At 33.1% G+C, this 17,313-nt stretch overlaps 2 protein-coding genes across 3 annotated transcripts; both read left to right on the top strand.

Moving 5' to 3' along the window:
* The first annotated feature begins 3,721 nt into the window (after positions 1-3,721).
* LOC119689361 lies at positions 3,722-4,991 on the top strand. 2 transcript variants are annotated; one of them, XM_038104181.1, is made up of 2 exons: positions 3,722-3,840; positions 3,898-4,991. In XM_038104181.1, the coding sequence occupies exons 1-2, from the start codon at positions 3,803-3,805 to the stop codon at positions 4,838-4,840; spliced, it is 981 nt and encodes a 326-aa protein (XP_037960109.1). In that variant the 5' UTR covers positions 3,722-3,802; the 3' UTR covers positions 4,841-4,991. The 2 variants fall into 2 exon arrangements, with proteins under 2 accessions (XP_037960109.1, XP_037960110.1); XM_038104182.1 differs by having other exon boundaries at positions 3,901-4,991.
* A 5,498-nt stretch (positions 4,992-10,489) lies between these two features.
* LOC119687330 lies at positions 10,490-11,620 on the top strand. Its single transcript, XM_038101609.1, has one exon. The coding sequence runs from the start codon at positions 10,490-10,492 to the stop codon at positions 11,618-11,620; it is 1,131 nt and encodes a 376-aa protein (XP_037957537.1).
* Positions 11,621-17,313: the final 5,693 nt, after the last annotated feature.

Consider the following 17,313-nt stretch of genomic DNA (forward strand, 5'->3'; position numbering starts at 1 on the left):
GATTAACGTTGATGACTTGTCATTTACAATATGCAGAAAATTGTTACTGAACACATATCGGTAATGAGGTGTAAGACTCATGTATATATGGGTTCTTTTAGACGCACGGGTGCGTGTGCAGAAATGACAATGTATAATTTTTAATAACTTTTTATGCTGTATTGTCAGCAACAAATAGACGAGTACACCTGTGAAATGTAATGAGTCTATTTATGTCTTTGTGCACTATTGTACAGTCTTAAAATGTTTTCTGTTTTCTACTGTTTTTAGTAGATAGGGTTATAGTTTTATTTAGAACCCCTTTTACTTAAGTTTGAAGTATTGTTAAATCAATTTTAGCATCTGTAAGGTAGAGAAATCCTTTTTCTTCACAGTATGTATTAGACCTTATCTACCGTCGTACTGTGTGCCAAAACAAAAATAAGCTGTTCATAATTTGATACTTTCTGAAGCAGTAGAGATATGGAAATGAAATACTTGCCGTCCTATGATAGGCAAGTGGGTGTAGTAAAAGAATGGGTATTTGTGGATCAGACGTTTGAGTATAATGAGTGATAACTTCGTTGTTTTTCAACCGATTTGCTTTAAATTTTAAATATAAAAATATGTATTTATAAAATGATAAATGTCATTATATTATTATTATTAGAATGAATGAAGATCGTATTTAGCGTGATTTTTAAGTGATTTCTGAGTTCTAAAATAAGTATAAAACATAGAGTGCGAAGGCAAATTTTTTGTTTTTGTGAAGCTTTATCATTTGGCTATTAGCTGGAAAAATTTCATAAAAAAACTCGGATACATTTCTTGGGTATCGCAGATAGAAATGAAAATCATAAAAAATGACCGATGTTTTATATTTTGGTACACCAAATTTCAAATTTTATCCTATAATAGTTTTTGTAATTACCGAAATATGAAAACTGACCATGGTTGGACCCAAATTTAGGGAAATTCCAGTAGGACGATTGGGTCTATATTTAAAGAAAATTTAATTTCAATGTCTCTACCAGTTCAGAAAACATTTTGAATTTTGATCGGCTAATTTCTGTTTTGCCACTCTGTGCGTCGTTTCAGAGTTATAAAGTCAAAAAGAGCCTAGTTTTGTAGCTTTTTTTATTCTACGAATATTTCTTGTAAGTTATAAGTATACTCGGTTAAGTTTATAACTGCTCTTTAAGTCACCACTGCTACTGTGTCAGTATTCAACTAAAAGTTCAATTAATTTCTATCTTTATGCCTTTTGGTCTTGGCAGTTGATTTAAACTCTTCTTAGGTTTTGTATAAAGAAATGAATAGAATTTTATAATTTATATATGTGAGTATTGGGTATTTTTTTTTTGTATTTACTTTTAATAGAACAAAAATTTATAAATATTATTAATGTTATAATTCTTTCCTACACTTTACACTTAATGAATCAAATGTCAAAATTGAAGCTTTTCCTGAACTTCACAAAAATTAAGAAAAAATGTGGAAAATTGAAGAAAATTTGGAGTTTTAGTTTAGCCACTGAACTGTGGTTATCAATTCCTATTATATTTAATGTACAACCATTCTTATCTTCCGTCAAACTCAATATACGTGTATATACTGTCGAATGCACAACCCAACAGATAAAAGGAAACATTTCTTAGCAACCTCCAACTTAAAACTTATTAATTTTTATCGATAAATTCACTTCGTGAAAAGTACTCAATATATCAAATGATAAAAAAAGGAAAATAAGGAAAGGAAAAAAAGTTAAAATAACATAAAAAATATCCTTAAAAAAAGAAGGAAAAAATGTTTTAAAGTTAAATGGATACGTTTTATAATGAAATCGTTGAAGTGAATTGTAGTAGCAGGAAACCAATTGCAATTACAAGTGGAATCAGGATAAAAATATATCTCCTCGTTTGTAGAAAATATTAAGTAATTCAATTAAAAAGCTTTTAGCAAAAATTATTTATTTACTTTTTCGCTTTTGTTGCACGTTCTGTTATACGGGCTTTTTCCTCTTCCCTTGATTACATCGAACCATATTCGCATAGACTGCTTACTACTCACCTGCTAGCAACTCTTCGTTCAAGCAACGTTACAGTCTTGTTTTGAATTGAAAACACACCGAAGCTTTAATAAGATTTGCAACGACTTTAAAACATTGGCTTCCGCGTTACTAATACGCTGTGTAAGTCCGAGAATTATGTACGATTTTAGCTCTTTTAAAATCATTACTTTTTCATAAAAAATGTTGAAAAAACATGTAATGAGCAATTACACAACATTTATGGACAATATACAGCAGATATCAGCTACAAACGTTTAATATGCGAGAAGGTAGTAAGAAGTACATTTCTGTAATGTGCTTTTGTGGCACATTAACATTAACATTCATTAACAGAATTGCTGCCCCAAGTAACATTAAAAAATTATACAAAATTATTACTTCATTTGAGTTTTATAAAAATGAAAGAAGAGTTTTCACGTTTTAAATTGATTACGTGTTGAGAAAAAGTTGTACAACAGTACAGCTGATATATTACTGTTTTCGACTGTAGCTGGCTAAGACAGATTTTGTGTTTCGTAGTAAATAGGTAGGTAGTTAAATCGGAAAACAGTTGGGTTCTTCCCAAATAACTAAAAAAGTCACTTTGATCGGCAAGTTTTAGCAAACAATAGCAACTCAGACTTTTTAATTTATATTGTTCATGGTTTTATTGTTAATTAATATTTTTAAACATTTTTTCATTTACCCAACTAATTGAATTAAGGGGCATTAATGATTTTTTTCAGTTTTCATTTTCTGAAAATTCGATGTCCCTCATTGGAAGCGAAAGGATAGAAAGAGCGTTTATTGCATATTATTAAACTATTTTATTTAAGAGGTTACTTTTCTGTCATAAGGTAAAGACATTGTTTTCAATAGATAACCATAGATAATAACATAGAGAACCGTTTAGTTAATACAATGTTACCATTTCATAATCCATTATATGCAGTTTACTTTGAAATTGAATTTTTTATAAAAAGCTTTCGTCTTTATGAAGTTGTAGTTCTAACAAGTATGTTCTTTTATTTATAACTACTTAAATATAACTTATTAGCAGTAATTTTAACATTTAACTTATTTATCGCTTTAATATTGTGTAACTTGATAACTATAGATTATTTAAAACAATAACTTGTAGTGGTTTATTACATTACTTCTCATGTCTTCCGAATAACTACGACGAAGACTAATGGCGGGAGATGCGGCTATTGCTATCTCTTTTCTGCATTGTTGACAGCTCTTTATATACATTTTTGGTGCTGCCACAAACTTATTTTAAACCATAAAATTAAGTTATGGATACTTAGTCTACTGAAAAGTAGTGTATTTTGTTATTATTTTTTTTTCAAAAAGGTCACACTGTATATTTGACTATACCTTTCCAATTTTCAATTATACCATATTCTAATATCAGCGAGAATGAACAATCAGAGAATGCGCAATCAATACAGTCGTTCTTTTCTGAAATGTTAGTTGAATGACAAAATATTATATAATCGCCATTTCATCATTATATCTAAAAAGTTTACTTAGACATAAGTGCCAGCAAATCTTTTTAAAGGAATAGTTTATGCTCTAAATTTAACTTTTTAAAGAAGTAGACTAGAAAATTAAAAATATGATTTGATTAAAAATTAAGTAAATATGTAAAGAAAAGAAAAAAAAGTTTATTGTAAACTAAACCGAAGAAAATTTTTATTTTGCAATTATACTTTTATTTTAAAACACTCTTTTCTCTTTAAAATCACTTAAACTTTCTTTCTTTGCATAATGTCTGATAAACGTCTAGTCTTAAACATCACTTCCGAGTAAGTTGCATTTGATGTAAATACAAATTATTGTTACTATAATTGTATATTGAATAGAAGCAAGGAATTTCGTTATAAGCCGAAATGTAAAAATACTGGAGTTAATACTCTTATAAATATGCAAAACACTGATTTTTATAATGCCTTTGGTTCGGAGGATAATGGTGCTCTGGAACCCAACACTTCGAATCCCATTTCATCTATACTTTTTGCTTCCATTGATAAAACCGGTCAAAAGTATCCAATACGTGCTGAAAAGTGCGTTGGCACGCAAAATACTGCTGCTGAATTTGGTACGGGAGATACTGTCATCACTTCTGGTAAAATACTTGACGGCTCTTTAGAAGTTTGCTGCAGGTCTACTACGCTCCGTACTAGTAGCAGCGGCCTCCTCCAGGTAGGTTTAAAGGAATTTAGTGAAATTAATGAATCTCTTTTATCAGCTGCTAAATGTGAAGCAAATACCGATGAGGGTTGCATCCATTCTGAATGCATACCTTTCTTAAACAATGCCATGTCAGTAATAAGTTCCTCATTAGTTTTGTCTTCTACAACTCAAGATTCAAAATGTAATGAAAGTAGTTTAACTCCTTCTACATCCACATGCTACCCAAGTTTTGAACAGATTTATTCTAATGAATCACAACCATCATCGGAGAAGTTGTCGCCTCTTATTTTAGATATGAATTCTGATATTTCTAGTACTCAGGCTGGAAAAGACAATGGAATCCTTTTATCAACTCCAACTGCGGTTAATTATCCAAGTTTTGGAGAACTATTGGCAGCTGACTACGATATCACATTAGAGGACTTAGCAATTCTTAAAGCTCAAGGTTCAGAAAACAGTGAAAGCTCTTTACCTTTTACTATTTTAAATTACCCAAGCTTTGAAGAGCTGTATCCTGATGAGAGCGAGTTTACAGATGAAGAGTGTGCATCCCCTTTGTTTGATAAGAATTTAGTTAACGAAGATGAAGGGGCACCACCACGTAAAAAGTGATAAATTAACTTGATATAGAAAAATGTTTTTTAAAGTTATGGCTATCGAAATTAAACTACTTTGATATTGATAATAAACCAACAAATATTTTGTGCTTTATACTTAATATATTTTGTAACTATAATGGCTAAAACCGATCTATTTCAACTAAGTTTTATTTTGTTTTATTTAGTAATCATTAAAAGTTTTAGGTTCAAAATATATAAACTATTTAAGAGTGAATATGAATACCCATCAGATCCATCTTAAAAATAAAAGCAAACCTGGGCCCTGTTGCACCAACACTTTTCACTTTGCATTTTGCAAAACTTATGAGTGACTCTTTTTTGCAAAGTAAAAGTGAAAAGCGTTGCACCAAAGACTTAACATAATTTACTTTGCACTTTGCAAATAAAAATTTCATTGCAAAGTCTTTGCATAAAATGCAAAGCAAAGCGTTGCACCAAAAAATTAGATTACTTTCATTTTGTATTGGTTTTTGAAAGCATTTCGATTCTGTATGTATACTTGTTTTTTGTTTGTTTGATATTTTGATGCTATGAGTACATGATTTATGCATATTTTTGTTTAAAATAAAAGTTTTTAAAATAATATTTTTTTTAATAAATTTTATTATTATAATTTTTAATATTTGTATAATTTTAGTACAATTATATGTTATACATTAATACAAAACACAAAATTTTTGTATATGATTTCTTTTATTGACATTGAATCGTAGATAAAGAAGTTGTGTATATCCATAGAGACAATTTTTATGCTTTTAATTTATTTTGCTATAATGAAAGAATTTATATGTAAAGAGTATGGGTATGAGGTGTTTTAATAACAATTATATTGAAAAACAAAGTTAACAAATATAATAAGTTGCTTTTATATAAAAATTTAGTTGAAAATCTGTCATTATTATTTAATTTTAAAATATTATAAGTTATTAAAGTATAGTTTACTTGTCGCTGTGTATTATCGTAATAGAAAAGAAACCTACGCATAAAGGGCCTAAATTACTGATTTTATTTAGAACATTTCTCTCAATTTATACAAAATTACCTTATAACTAACTTAACTAATTTTACTAATTTTAGTGGACTGTATTATTTTTAATTACATTTCAAACAAGGTTCAAAAAACGACGCAAGTCCAGGCATTTGTGATTTTTTCTTCTATTGTCTTTAGATATATATTTTTATTATCATAATTAGATACGGATAATTAGATATTTAAAAATTTCACAATGTTAGCTATTATAGGAAATTTTTTACCCATGTTTTTTCTTAGTTCATAATTCGGAAAATTTGAACGATAACAGACTTATAATAATAATAAACTGATCATTATAATAAATAAGTGTTCATGCTTGAACAATAATTCACAGAAAATATTTATATTAAATGTATTATAAAGTTTTTTTAGAAACTGAAGTCTTTAATTCACAATTTAAAAGTATTGTCCGGTAATATATCCCTTTAATTATTGCAGCTAAATTTATTTCAAAAACAGCAATAATATTTGCTTAAACTAATTTTCTATTTCTATTTTTTTAAAACTATTTTTATTTATTTATTAATGATTTCTTTCATTTTACGCATTTTGTCTTTTATTAATATACATAAGAAACTTTTGTTTTGTGTAAAGCAATCATTTGCAAAATTTGCAGGGTGAATTAATCATTTGCAATTTTTTTGTAAAGTTTTGCATTTTACTTTTGCAAAGCGCAAAGTAAAAAGTATTGGTGCAACAGAAATTGCAAAGAAACCAGTTCTTTGTCAAATATTTCACTTTTCTTTTCATACTTTACTTTTCATTGAAAAGTACATTGGTGCAATGCTTTGCATTTTTAGAGTGTTTTCAAAACTTTGCATAACTCAATTCTCAAATTAATGCTTTATGTACTGAATGAGAGAAAAATGCTCAAAAACTCATAAAAATTTGCAAAGTGCAAAGTGAAAAGTGTTGGTGCAACAGAACTCTGATTTAAAGTTGATGACAAATCTATGAAGATTTTCACATATTTCATAACTTCATCTTTTACGTAGCATTTTTTTCCTTTGCTCTACACAAAAGTAAATTAACTAGGCAGATTTTTTGAAGTTTTTTTGTCTCTGGTATTTTGGTGACATACTGTGCGTTATATAATACTAGGCAACATTTAGTGATCATAGACGTTCTTTTAAAAGATAAAAACAAACCGTATGAATATCTGTAGGTTTTGTATACGCCGTTCGTTTAACGTATGAAGTACCAGAAAAAATTACACTTGGAGTTTTAGGGTTCATACTTTTTAAATATCACATATTATCCCATATGCATTGTTCTATGTACGATCAATGCAGTATTCTTTATGTTCATGGATAATTTCAAAGCAAATTTCCACATGGCCATGCATATCATACTTTTCACTTGTAAAAACTGCGGCTTTTGGTGTACAAACACTACAATGATGGCGATTTTCAGTTTTTATGGGAGCGCGCATACCGGTCACACATCTTCTGATAACTTTTGGCTGTGGGACACCAACATTTACCATGGCTTCAACGGAATTAAAATTAGTTGCGATAGAAACTTCAGAATTGACCATCCAATGAACTACCAAAATATTTTTGTGACGCGATCTGCCCTTTGAGTTTCTTGCCTGCTTTTAATGTAGCACCAGCAATACGATTAAAGCGAAAAGTGCCAGATACAAAGGAACCACGTTCTTTCAACAAGCACAATATATGACATGATGTGAAAAAATTATCGAAATGAGCGATATGTTGCAATGGATGCTTATAATGGCTTAATAATTCCATTACAACAGCCGTACCGATTCCTAATTGCGTGTCGTACTCGTATGTTATGTTATGTTATGCCTGCGTGAAAAGAAAAAATTAGGTACACAAGAATTAAATGTGCAGACATGACATTACCTTGGCTCACCCGCGACGTCCAGTACCACTCAGCGCAACACTTGTTTCCTTCACCAGTGTTTCTTTTCAACGGTGAGCGTGTGCCTCACCAACAACACTAGCACCAGATCACAATTTTTTTTTTAATTGCTATATATATATATAATTTTTTTGTTATATATATAATATTAACTTATTTTTTTATTAGTTTTATTACTAAAAATTAAAAAAGGAAAAAACTATATAAAAAAAAGCTTTTATGCATTCTTTGCTTGTTTTGATCTGGAGTTGCAGCGAAAGCTTAAGCAATTTAGAAATTAGGAATATCAATGTTGTCAAAGCCAAATCCAGAAATGACGGAAATCCATAAAAAAGTCAGTAATGCAAGTATTGTGGGATTTTCGGAATGCGCAAAGAAAGAAAAGAAAAAAAGTAATGAAACGAAACGGTTCAAAAAACGACTTCGAGAATTGTGCGGGATTCGGTGATCAACGGGTTAATTACGCAAGGACAGGAGATATAAAAAGGGAAGTGCGTGGTTGATTTTTTCTTCTTGAGCGGGTGATTTTGAAAGTGACGGTCGATATCCGCAACAGAGTTAGAAAAGTTTTTTTGTGAAATTGCAATTTATTGTTTTATATTAACTATAATTTGTCGTGAACTGCAAATAATAATAAGAAATAATTTTCCTTTTTTTTATTTGTGAATAAGAAACTATGCATGTAATAAGCGTTGTCTAATTTATGCAATTAAATTAAACTAGCGCGCTAAGAAATTGTATATAAAACTCACAAAATTAAACAACTAAACATGTAATAAAAAAGTTTAAATCACGTACTTAGTTGGTGATTTCAACCCAGTTGTTATTTTTTTTTTTTGCACGTCAATCAACATCAGCTTAATGTGAAAAAGAAAATTATTAAAGGAAAAATAATCAGAGTAAAAAAAGAAATTCCTAAAACAAATATCTAATTAACAAAGGCGTTCAATAATAAAAAAAAAATAATTAAAAAAAAAAACAAATTATACAATTCAAAATAATCCAGCTTTATTCCGCATAACATTTAATGTATGCCAATGAGACGGGTTTTAAAAAATAAAAAAAAAAGAAAATTCAAGTTTATTAGTATTATAACCGTTGAGTTATATAACAATTACATAGTTGTTTTATTGCTCTTGTCTGTGATTCAGTAACTGGTAACAGTGAATTTTCATAAATTAGATGGCTGAGAATTAATAGAATCACTTATTCACTGGCATGAACAAGGCAGCAAAGAACAACATACTGAAGATCAAAAACCACATATTGAAGAAAAGATTTTCTCTGATGAGGAATTAGTTGCTCCAATTGATCTCAGTTTACATTTTGATGATACATCACGTAATGGTTTTATTGATTATCCAGAATTCAAAAAAGCTCAACAGAAAGCAGCATCAAAACAGCAACAATAACAACAGCTAAGTGGCGAACAAATAAAAAAATTCATTATCTCATTTAAATAATATACATATATCATTTATAAAGTTTTTTTAGGATTTTTTTTTATTATTATATAGTTTTTATTATATAGTTTTAAATTAATTTTTGAAACAGAAGGAGTTAGAAAATTAAGTTTGTGCATTTATAGTATGATTCTAGTTAAGATTATATTTTCCTATCATTTAAATTTGGTTCTGAACGTACATTCAAAAAAAAAAAAATAATAGATTAACGTAATATATATGTATGTATATAGCCGGTAAACTGTATACTATAAAGGTACTTAAGAGTACGAATATAAAAGGATTGCTGGTGACCACGGTTGCCACTTGAAAATTTTTTTCTGTACCAAAATTGGTTTAAAAAGGTACCATTTCTGTAAAAAAAGGTCCAAAATTTTTCTATTGTCTTTTTATAAGAAAATACAATTTATATAAAATGTGCAAAAAGTATAAAACAATACAATATCCACAATAAAGTTGGGTCGCCGAAAATGTACCATTTTTTGAACATGAGTACCAGAGTACCAAACGGAAAAAAAAGTACCAATTGGTACTAAAGTACCATAAGTGGCAACCGTGCTGGTGACGTCATCAACGAAGAGGCGAATATGTAAATAAGAGTAGCGTGGTAAAAGAGTGCTATATGTAATACTCCTCTCTTATTTTTGATTTCTTTTGTTATTTTCCTTTTTTATTGTTTTTACATGTATACATACATATTTCACATTGCTTTCGTTTTGTTAATTTAAATTTAAAATTTGGTTCAATATTATTCTTTTCCAATCCCTACGTGGTAGGCATTTTGAAGTGGTGTAGGGGCTTAGCTACAGGCAAGCTTGTTGATAAAGGGTCTCCCGCTCACTGCCTACGCAATGGTCGAGGGACCTAATGCCGGTCTGACTTGTAGGTACAACAATGAACTACCAGTAATTGTGTTGTCCTGTTGTTTATGTGTATGCATGCGTGTTTTTATTTCTTGTTTTTATTTATTTAGAGTGAATGTAAGTGTGAAGGTTCAATAGGTGTCTGGGGACCAGGGTTCATGATGAACAAGATCAGAGCCACACATTATGGCGGATCTAGAGAGGAAAACTCGATAAAACTCATAATCCTGGGTGTATGAACGACCGTGCCCAAGGATGAATGGCACTGCGTAAATGTGTCTTAGAACGGTGGACTCCGGATACCTGGCGACCTCCGGTTTCAATTCAGCCTTTCTGAAGTAAAGGGGGCTATGCTTCGGACGACCTCCCTTTCCCCTACACTCGTGGGAACATTTATGGACTTTTTTAAAAACATTAATAAACAAAAAACAAACACGGAACTAGGTACCAGTTCCGAAGACGAGCTCCTGGCATCAAGTCAAGAAAACGAGCTAGTCGAAACCGCCATACTTACCAATGTAGGCAGTAGCAGCCGCACTGCGCCTACTTCGCATATAACAGAAAAATCGGCAGACAAGCGCGCCAGCCATAGTGCGCCTGCTGAAAAATCAAAAAAGTCTGAGGCAAAGATCAGACGTCAAAGGTACCAGAAGGGTATGTTCATTCTTGGCAAGTTTGCTAAAAATGAAGCTGAAGGTAAAGAACAGGCGTTTGACCGTACAGACAAAGTACGATACCAGAAGGTGGTCGATGAGTACAGGGAATACCAGGCCACCCTATCAAAACCCGTAAAGGCAATGAAGAGGGATCGGTCTCAGGACGAGACGGCCCATACTTCAAAAAGCAAGGTAGCGAGAACGAGTTCTACTAGTAAACCGTCAACGAGTGCGAAAAGGGCATATAACGAAGTAGCAAGGGATGAGCTACAGGTGGCGCTCATTGATGATATTACCGGCAATGGAAAAAAGATGCTGGAGAAATGGGGTGAGATTGAGCCCAAGCTGGCTGAAATGGTGATGGAACAGCTTTTAACAAATCTAGACGCCCCTACACCAGGCTTTGATTCATCAGAAGTGGTTCGTGGTTGCAGGGTCTTCAAATGTGATGACCAGCTATCCAAAGTATTTCTTGGCAACTGCATTGCTAAGGTAAGTGATGCATGGGAAGGTTTAGGGCTAAAGCTTATCTCAGCCAACGACATCCCTAGAAGACCAAGGGCCCGCATTTGGCTGCCAATTATGAAGATGCTGCTACAACGGCAGAACCAAAACGTGCCAATGAATGACTGGGTAGTCATCAAGGATGAGGGCACACAAAAGAACAATATGACGCTTCTTCTGGTGATAAACCAGGAATCCGTGAAGCCACTGGAAGAAATGGACTGTAAGCTGAGGTTTGGCGTACGGTACACTAAAATAAAAATATTCCGCCCAACAGGCAATGATGATGATGGCAAGGAGTTAGAGGATGCTAACAAATTGCTTGACGACATGAAGCTTCAGGAAGAAGCTTCAGAAACTTCATAAGCCTGCCCGAATGCTGAAAGTAGCACAAATCAACCTTCAGCATTCGAAAATCGCCTCGGACAATCTCGCCATCTTTCTCATAGAGGAGGATGTCGATGTCAGCATCGTGCAAGAGCCATGGGTCATAGGTAAGGACGTCATGGGGCTAACGCTGAAAAATTATAACAATTTGTATATTAGGAACAATGGTAAGCCAAGATCATGTGTCCTAGTTAAAAAATGTATTAATGCCTTTTTATGTCCACAGTATAGTGATAATGATCTAACAGTAGTAAGGATCGAAATGCCAGATGGACAAAATTTTATTGTGGCTTCTGCCTACATGGCACATGATAGAGATGATCTTTCGGATGAGGTAGTTGCGCTAGTAAACAGAAGTACATCAAAAGATATTCCCACGTTAATTGGATGTGACGCCAATGCGCGGTATACGCTTTGGGGCAATTCGGAAACCAATGACAGGGGTGAGTACCTGTTTGATTTTATTAACAATTCGAATCTTTTAATTTGTAATAGAGGTAAAACACCTACTTTCACTTTTCCCAGTTCACAAGGGTTTGATGGATGGGAAGAAGTGCTAAATATAACACTCCTATCCGAAAATCCAGATATTGTAGTTAGTAATTGGAAGGTATCTGACAAGAAATCCTTTTTAGATCATAGTTGGATTCTCTTCAACTTAAACATCAAACCAAATCATACCATCCCCTTTAGAAACCCGAAGAAGATAAAATGGGATATTTTTACAAGGGTAACTAAGGTGGAACTTAATAAAGTAAGACAAATCAAGATAGACTCTACTAGTAAGTTAGACGAGAGGATATATAATCTTGAGGCAGCTTTTAATATAGCTTACAAGAAATCTTGTCCAATAAGTAGAAGCAAAAAATCTTTTCCACCTTGGTGGAATTCAGAATTAAGTGATCTCAGGCAGAAAACACGAAAACAGTTTAACGAAAGCTATAAGGACAATAGTTGGCATGAATATAGGGACTGTCTTAAAACTTACAAGAAAGCTATCAGGGAGGCCAAAAGTAATGGCTGGAAGAAATTTTGTAAGTCAATTGAATCAACCTCATCCTCTGCTAGGCTCACCAAGGTTCCAAATCCTTCTTATCTCAAGAAAGAGGACGGCACATGGACTGAAACCTCTGCTGAGACACTAAGACTACTATTAGATTCTCATTTTCCAAACTGTGACGATGATGCTAGAGAAAACGGTTCAATCACACTGGCAAGCACACCATCACAGATGCCTGAAGCTATAGTCACAGCGGAAAAAATTAGGTATTCAATTAACAGTTTCTGTCCCTATAAATCGCCAGGTTTGGACGGTATTTTCCCTATTATGTTGCAAAAACTACAAGACTTAGTGGTTCCATGGTTAGGGGAAATTTACAAAGCATGTCTTAAATACAGTTATGTACCACTTAGTTGGAGACAGGTTAAAGTAGTCTTTATACCCAAGGCAGGCAAAATCGGACATGAGTCCTTTAAAGATTACAGGCCGATTAGCCTAACTTTATTCTTACTAAAAACAATGGAGAGGTTAATAGAGCTCCACCTAAGACAAAAGGTAGAACGCTTTCCAATCTCCAAATCCCAGCACGCTTACCTCAAGGGTAGATCTACGGAAATAGCTCTGCATGAGGTCATTCGTACTGTGGAAAAATCGATTCATTTTAAGCAATACTCGTTGGCAACCTTCTTAGATATTGAAGGAGCTTTTAACAATGTACGCAATAGAGCTATTCATGACTCTCTTTCCAGAATAGGTTTAGAGGAAGAGTTTAAAAATTGGATAGTTACTATGCTTAAAACAAGGATTATTCAATCAAAGTTAAGCAGCACAACCCAAACGAAGCACGTCAGCAGAGGGACGCCACAAGGAGGGGTTATTTCACCATTACTGTGGCTGCTGGTCGTGGATAATATTCTTAATATTCTAGATAAGATAGGTGTGAAAGCAGTAGCGTACGCGGATGACGTGGTTATTCTAGTGTCAGGTATGTTCCCTAACATAATTAGCGACATTATGGAAAGGGCCTTGGCTAAGATAAATACCTGGGCCACAGGTTGTGGACTAGGTATTAACCCAGGAAAAACTGAAATGATACTGTTTACTACTAAAACCAAAATACCAGCTTTCAGGTTGCCTTCACTAAACGGGCAACAATTAAAACTATCGGAAAAAGCCAAATATCTAGGAATTCTGTTGGATAATAAGTTTAACTGGAAACACAATGTCGATCTTCGTATCAAGAAGGCATGTGTAGCTTTCTATTTTTGTAAGAGGATGTTTGGCAAAAAATGGGGGATTCGTCCCGATATTACCCACTGGATGTACACGGCAATTGTACGCCCAATTCTCACGTATGGTGCTGTCGTGTGGTGGCCGGCTCTAAACAAGAGCTATAATATCGACAAACTTAACAGAATTCAGAGGACGGCATGTGTAGGCATCACAGGAGCTTTTAGGACGGCTCCCTCGGACGCCCTAAACGTGATGCTACATTTGCTACCTATTGATCTTCACATTAAAAACATAGTTTGTAATAGCGCTGTAAGACTAAAAGTAACAGGCGTATGGTTGGAACGAACATATGGACATAGTCGGATTCTAGGTACAGTTCCAAATTGTCTGTATAGGATGACATCGGATTATATGAATCCGTATATAGACTTCGAAAGGAATTTTCAGACAATATTCCCTTCAAGAAATGAGTGGAAAAGGAAAAATTTCGAAGCAAATTACGATATCTCAATATATACAGATGGCTCGAAAATGAGCGGTGGGGCAGGAGCAGGAATCTTCGCACCATCTAAAAATATAAATATCTCTCTTAGGATACCTAATGAAGCTACGGTTTTTCAGGCTGAAATCCTAGCAATAAAAGAAGCCTGTCGGCAAATTGCAAGCCACATCGAGAACAGATGTAGTGTTGCTATTTTTATTGACAGCCAGGCAGCAATTAAAGCTCTTGAATCCTTTATAACAAAATCAAAAATAGTAAAAGAATGTAGAGAAGCAATCGACGAGCTGAACCGGTTGGCCGATATCACACTCATCTGGGTTCCTGGGCATAGGAACATCGTAGGGAATGAGAAAGCTGATAGTTTAGCCCGCTCTGGTGCCTCCCTAGATGCGTCACTGGCGGTATCAGTCTATATTTCCCTGGAGACCATCAAAAGAAGTACCTTTCTTTACTTTCTGCAACTCGCCAATAACAGATGGAAAGCACTAAGGTCATGTGCAACCTCCAGGTTAACGTGGCCCACCTATAATAAAAAAAATCCCTGGAACTGATCAAAAGAGATCGCGTAAACACTGCAAGGCTTATTGCAGTTCTTACTGGTCATTGGTGTATAGGAACTCACGCAGAGAAACTGCGTATTCCCTATAACTCTCACTACAGAAGTTGTAGAAACCCGCAGGAGAAAGAAACAATAATACATTTTCTCTGTGAATGCCCAGCTCTAGCATCCAGAAGATATAGGTTCTTAGGAAAATACTTTTGTGATAGTTTATCAGACTGCTCAATGGTGAAGATGGAAGACCTATTAAATTACCTAAATTCAGTGGGATGGATTTAGTCTCTACTTTTCTATACTAGGGTTCTTGCGAGGAATGTGGTAACAAAATGGCGAAAAATCGCTAATTGAGGTACATTTGAAGTTATCTTATGACCTGCCACTGCAACTAACCAACCAACCAAGAGTACTCCAAAACACGCTGAATAAAATATTTGTTGCAACATTTTGCAATATTGTATTGTTTCCTCCACAAACATTTCAACAACATAATTATCGAAAAACAATTGGAATAAGTGTAATCGCTTCTTTTTACCTTTATACGTAAAAATTAAATGTAAATTAGAATTTGAAGGCCTAAGATAGACATGAGGTACCAACTTTGCTACCAATTGCCTCCAGCATTGAAATTTGTTTTGTTTGATTAAGTGGCTCATGCATCGGATGAATATCACATTAATACCGCATAGTCGTTTTCCAGTTCCGCTTAAAATCACTTTGAAGATGATATTTTTTTACATATACTTTAAGTTCCAATATGAAGCGTTGCGACTCATTTACTACTCTAAATTCCTTTTAGGTACAGGACTTAGAAAGGATCACTGAACTTATCATTAGAGTTCCATTTCGTGGCTTAATGAATTTCGTGATGTGAATTTTTTGGCAAGTCCATACTTCAAATTCATTATTTTATCAAAACCGTAGAGTTTGCGATTATAGTTTTGATTGGCGGTTTTAGCCACTAAATTGCTTTTTTTAATTAAAATCAAAATTTTGGTTGTCAGTGTTGTTACGGCAATCGTGATGTGGTATATTTGCTTTGGAAAATGAGTGTGAACCTCATTCAGTTGGAGTGCATATATTTAAAATGCAATTAAAATAAACACCGAAATTAAATTAGAGAAATGCCTCAGTAATGCATAAAAATTGAATGTAATAAATTATTTTTCAATTTGTTTTCAAATTGAGGATTCAAAATATAATTTGTTGAGCCGTTCAACATCAATTAACAATTAAAAAGTTAAAATAATTTCATAAAAAATTCATGACAATAAATTTTATATTTCATGATGAACTGCAAAAACAAAAACATTGCAAGTTATTGAAGAGCTATAAAATTCCGTTGCTGGTAAGTTGCCAGTTGGTAGTTGCCAATAGTCATGCAATTTAGGCAATATGTTTTTTGAATTCCATTAATCCAACTCCTTAGAATACCACACGTATATTTTTGATTATAGATATTTTTTTGTCTTATTGCCATATTTTATAATTTCCACTATCCACAGTTGCTGGGAACACATCTTAATACAACAGATTTTTATTGTGCAATTGTTTTGCAACTTTAAAAATGCTGTTCTTATTATTTACAGTTAGTAAATTGTCGCAAGACCATAAATATACGTTACTTAAGCATCATAACAAAAAATTTGCGGAAGCACTATATTGGGCAGGACAGCACAACACTATACACATAGTCCAATATGGCAGCTGGCGCACGGAGTGTTAGTGCCAACAGTGAATCGGGCTTAGGAGAATGGGAAGAGCAGAATACAATGTATCTGTACCAACAGTTTTTCATTAAATAAAACCAATTCATGTGAACTCGCAACGAACATAGTAAAGCACTTAAATTTATTAACAATTTTTCAGAACAAGTAACAGGAACAAAGTACCGTCACCAGGAGAAACAACAGCAGTAGTAGTGACATCCTTTGGTTTACTGGTTAGTTGGTTCATTGCATTATTTCATTGGTTAGTTAGTGGTGTGGTTTGGTCGCTATTGGTCAAGATTGGGGCACATTTGTGTGTAAGTCTGTCAAATAAAATAAGAAATTCATTAGGATTTTATTTGAAATACCTGCATTAGCTGAAAGCTAACACTAAGTGTGCACTAGTTTCAAAAATAAGAGATTTCCAGCATGAAGCACTATAGGAATTATTACGCGTTTACCATTTCTTTTCCATACTCAACTAGACGTCTTCCATTAACTAACACAAAGGTAAGTCTTAACGATAACAGAAAATTAAACAAATGAAGTGTAATTTAAGTTACTATTATTTTCTTATTTATTCTTTATTTTCTTTGCAATAAAATTTTATTACCTACACACTTGAAAAGTGTATGCTGCGAGATGTTGTACGCACTAGTGCCAGCATTGAGG

This window comes from Teleopsis dalmanni, chromosome X (genome assembly GCF_002237135.1).
Source record: "Teleopsis dalmanni isolate 2A chromosome X, ASM223713v2, whole genome shotgun sequence".
Taxonomy (NCBI): Eukaryota; Metazoa; Arthropoda; class Insecta; order Diptera; family Diopsidae; genus Teleopsis; species Teleopsis dalmanni.

Coding starts and splice junctions, on each gene's coding strand:
- LOC119689361 (XM_038104181.1), top strand. CDS start 3,803: ATGTCTGATAAACGTCTAGTCTTAAACATCACTTCCGA. Junction 3,841..3,897: donor GTCTTAAACATCACTTCCGA/GTAAGTTGCATT, acceptor TATATTGAATAG/AAGCAAGGAATTTCGTTATA.
- LOC119687330 (XM_038101609.1), top strand. CDS start 10,490: ATGGACTTTTTTAAAAACATTAATAAACAAAAAACAAACACGGAACTA.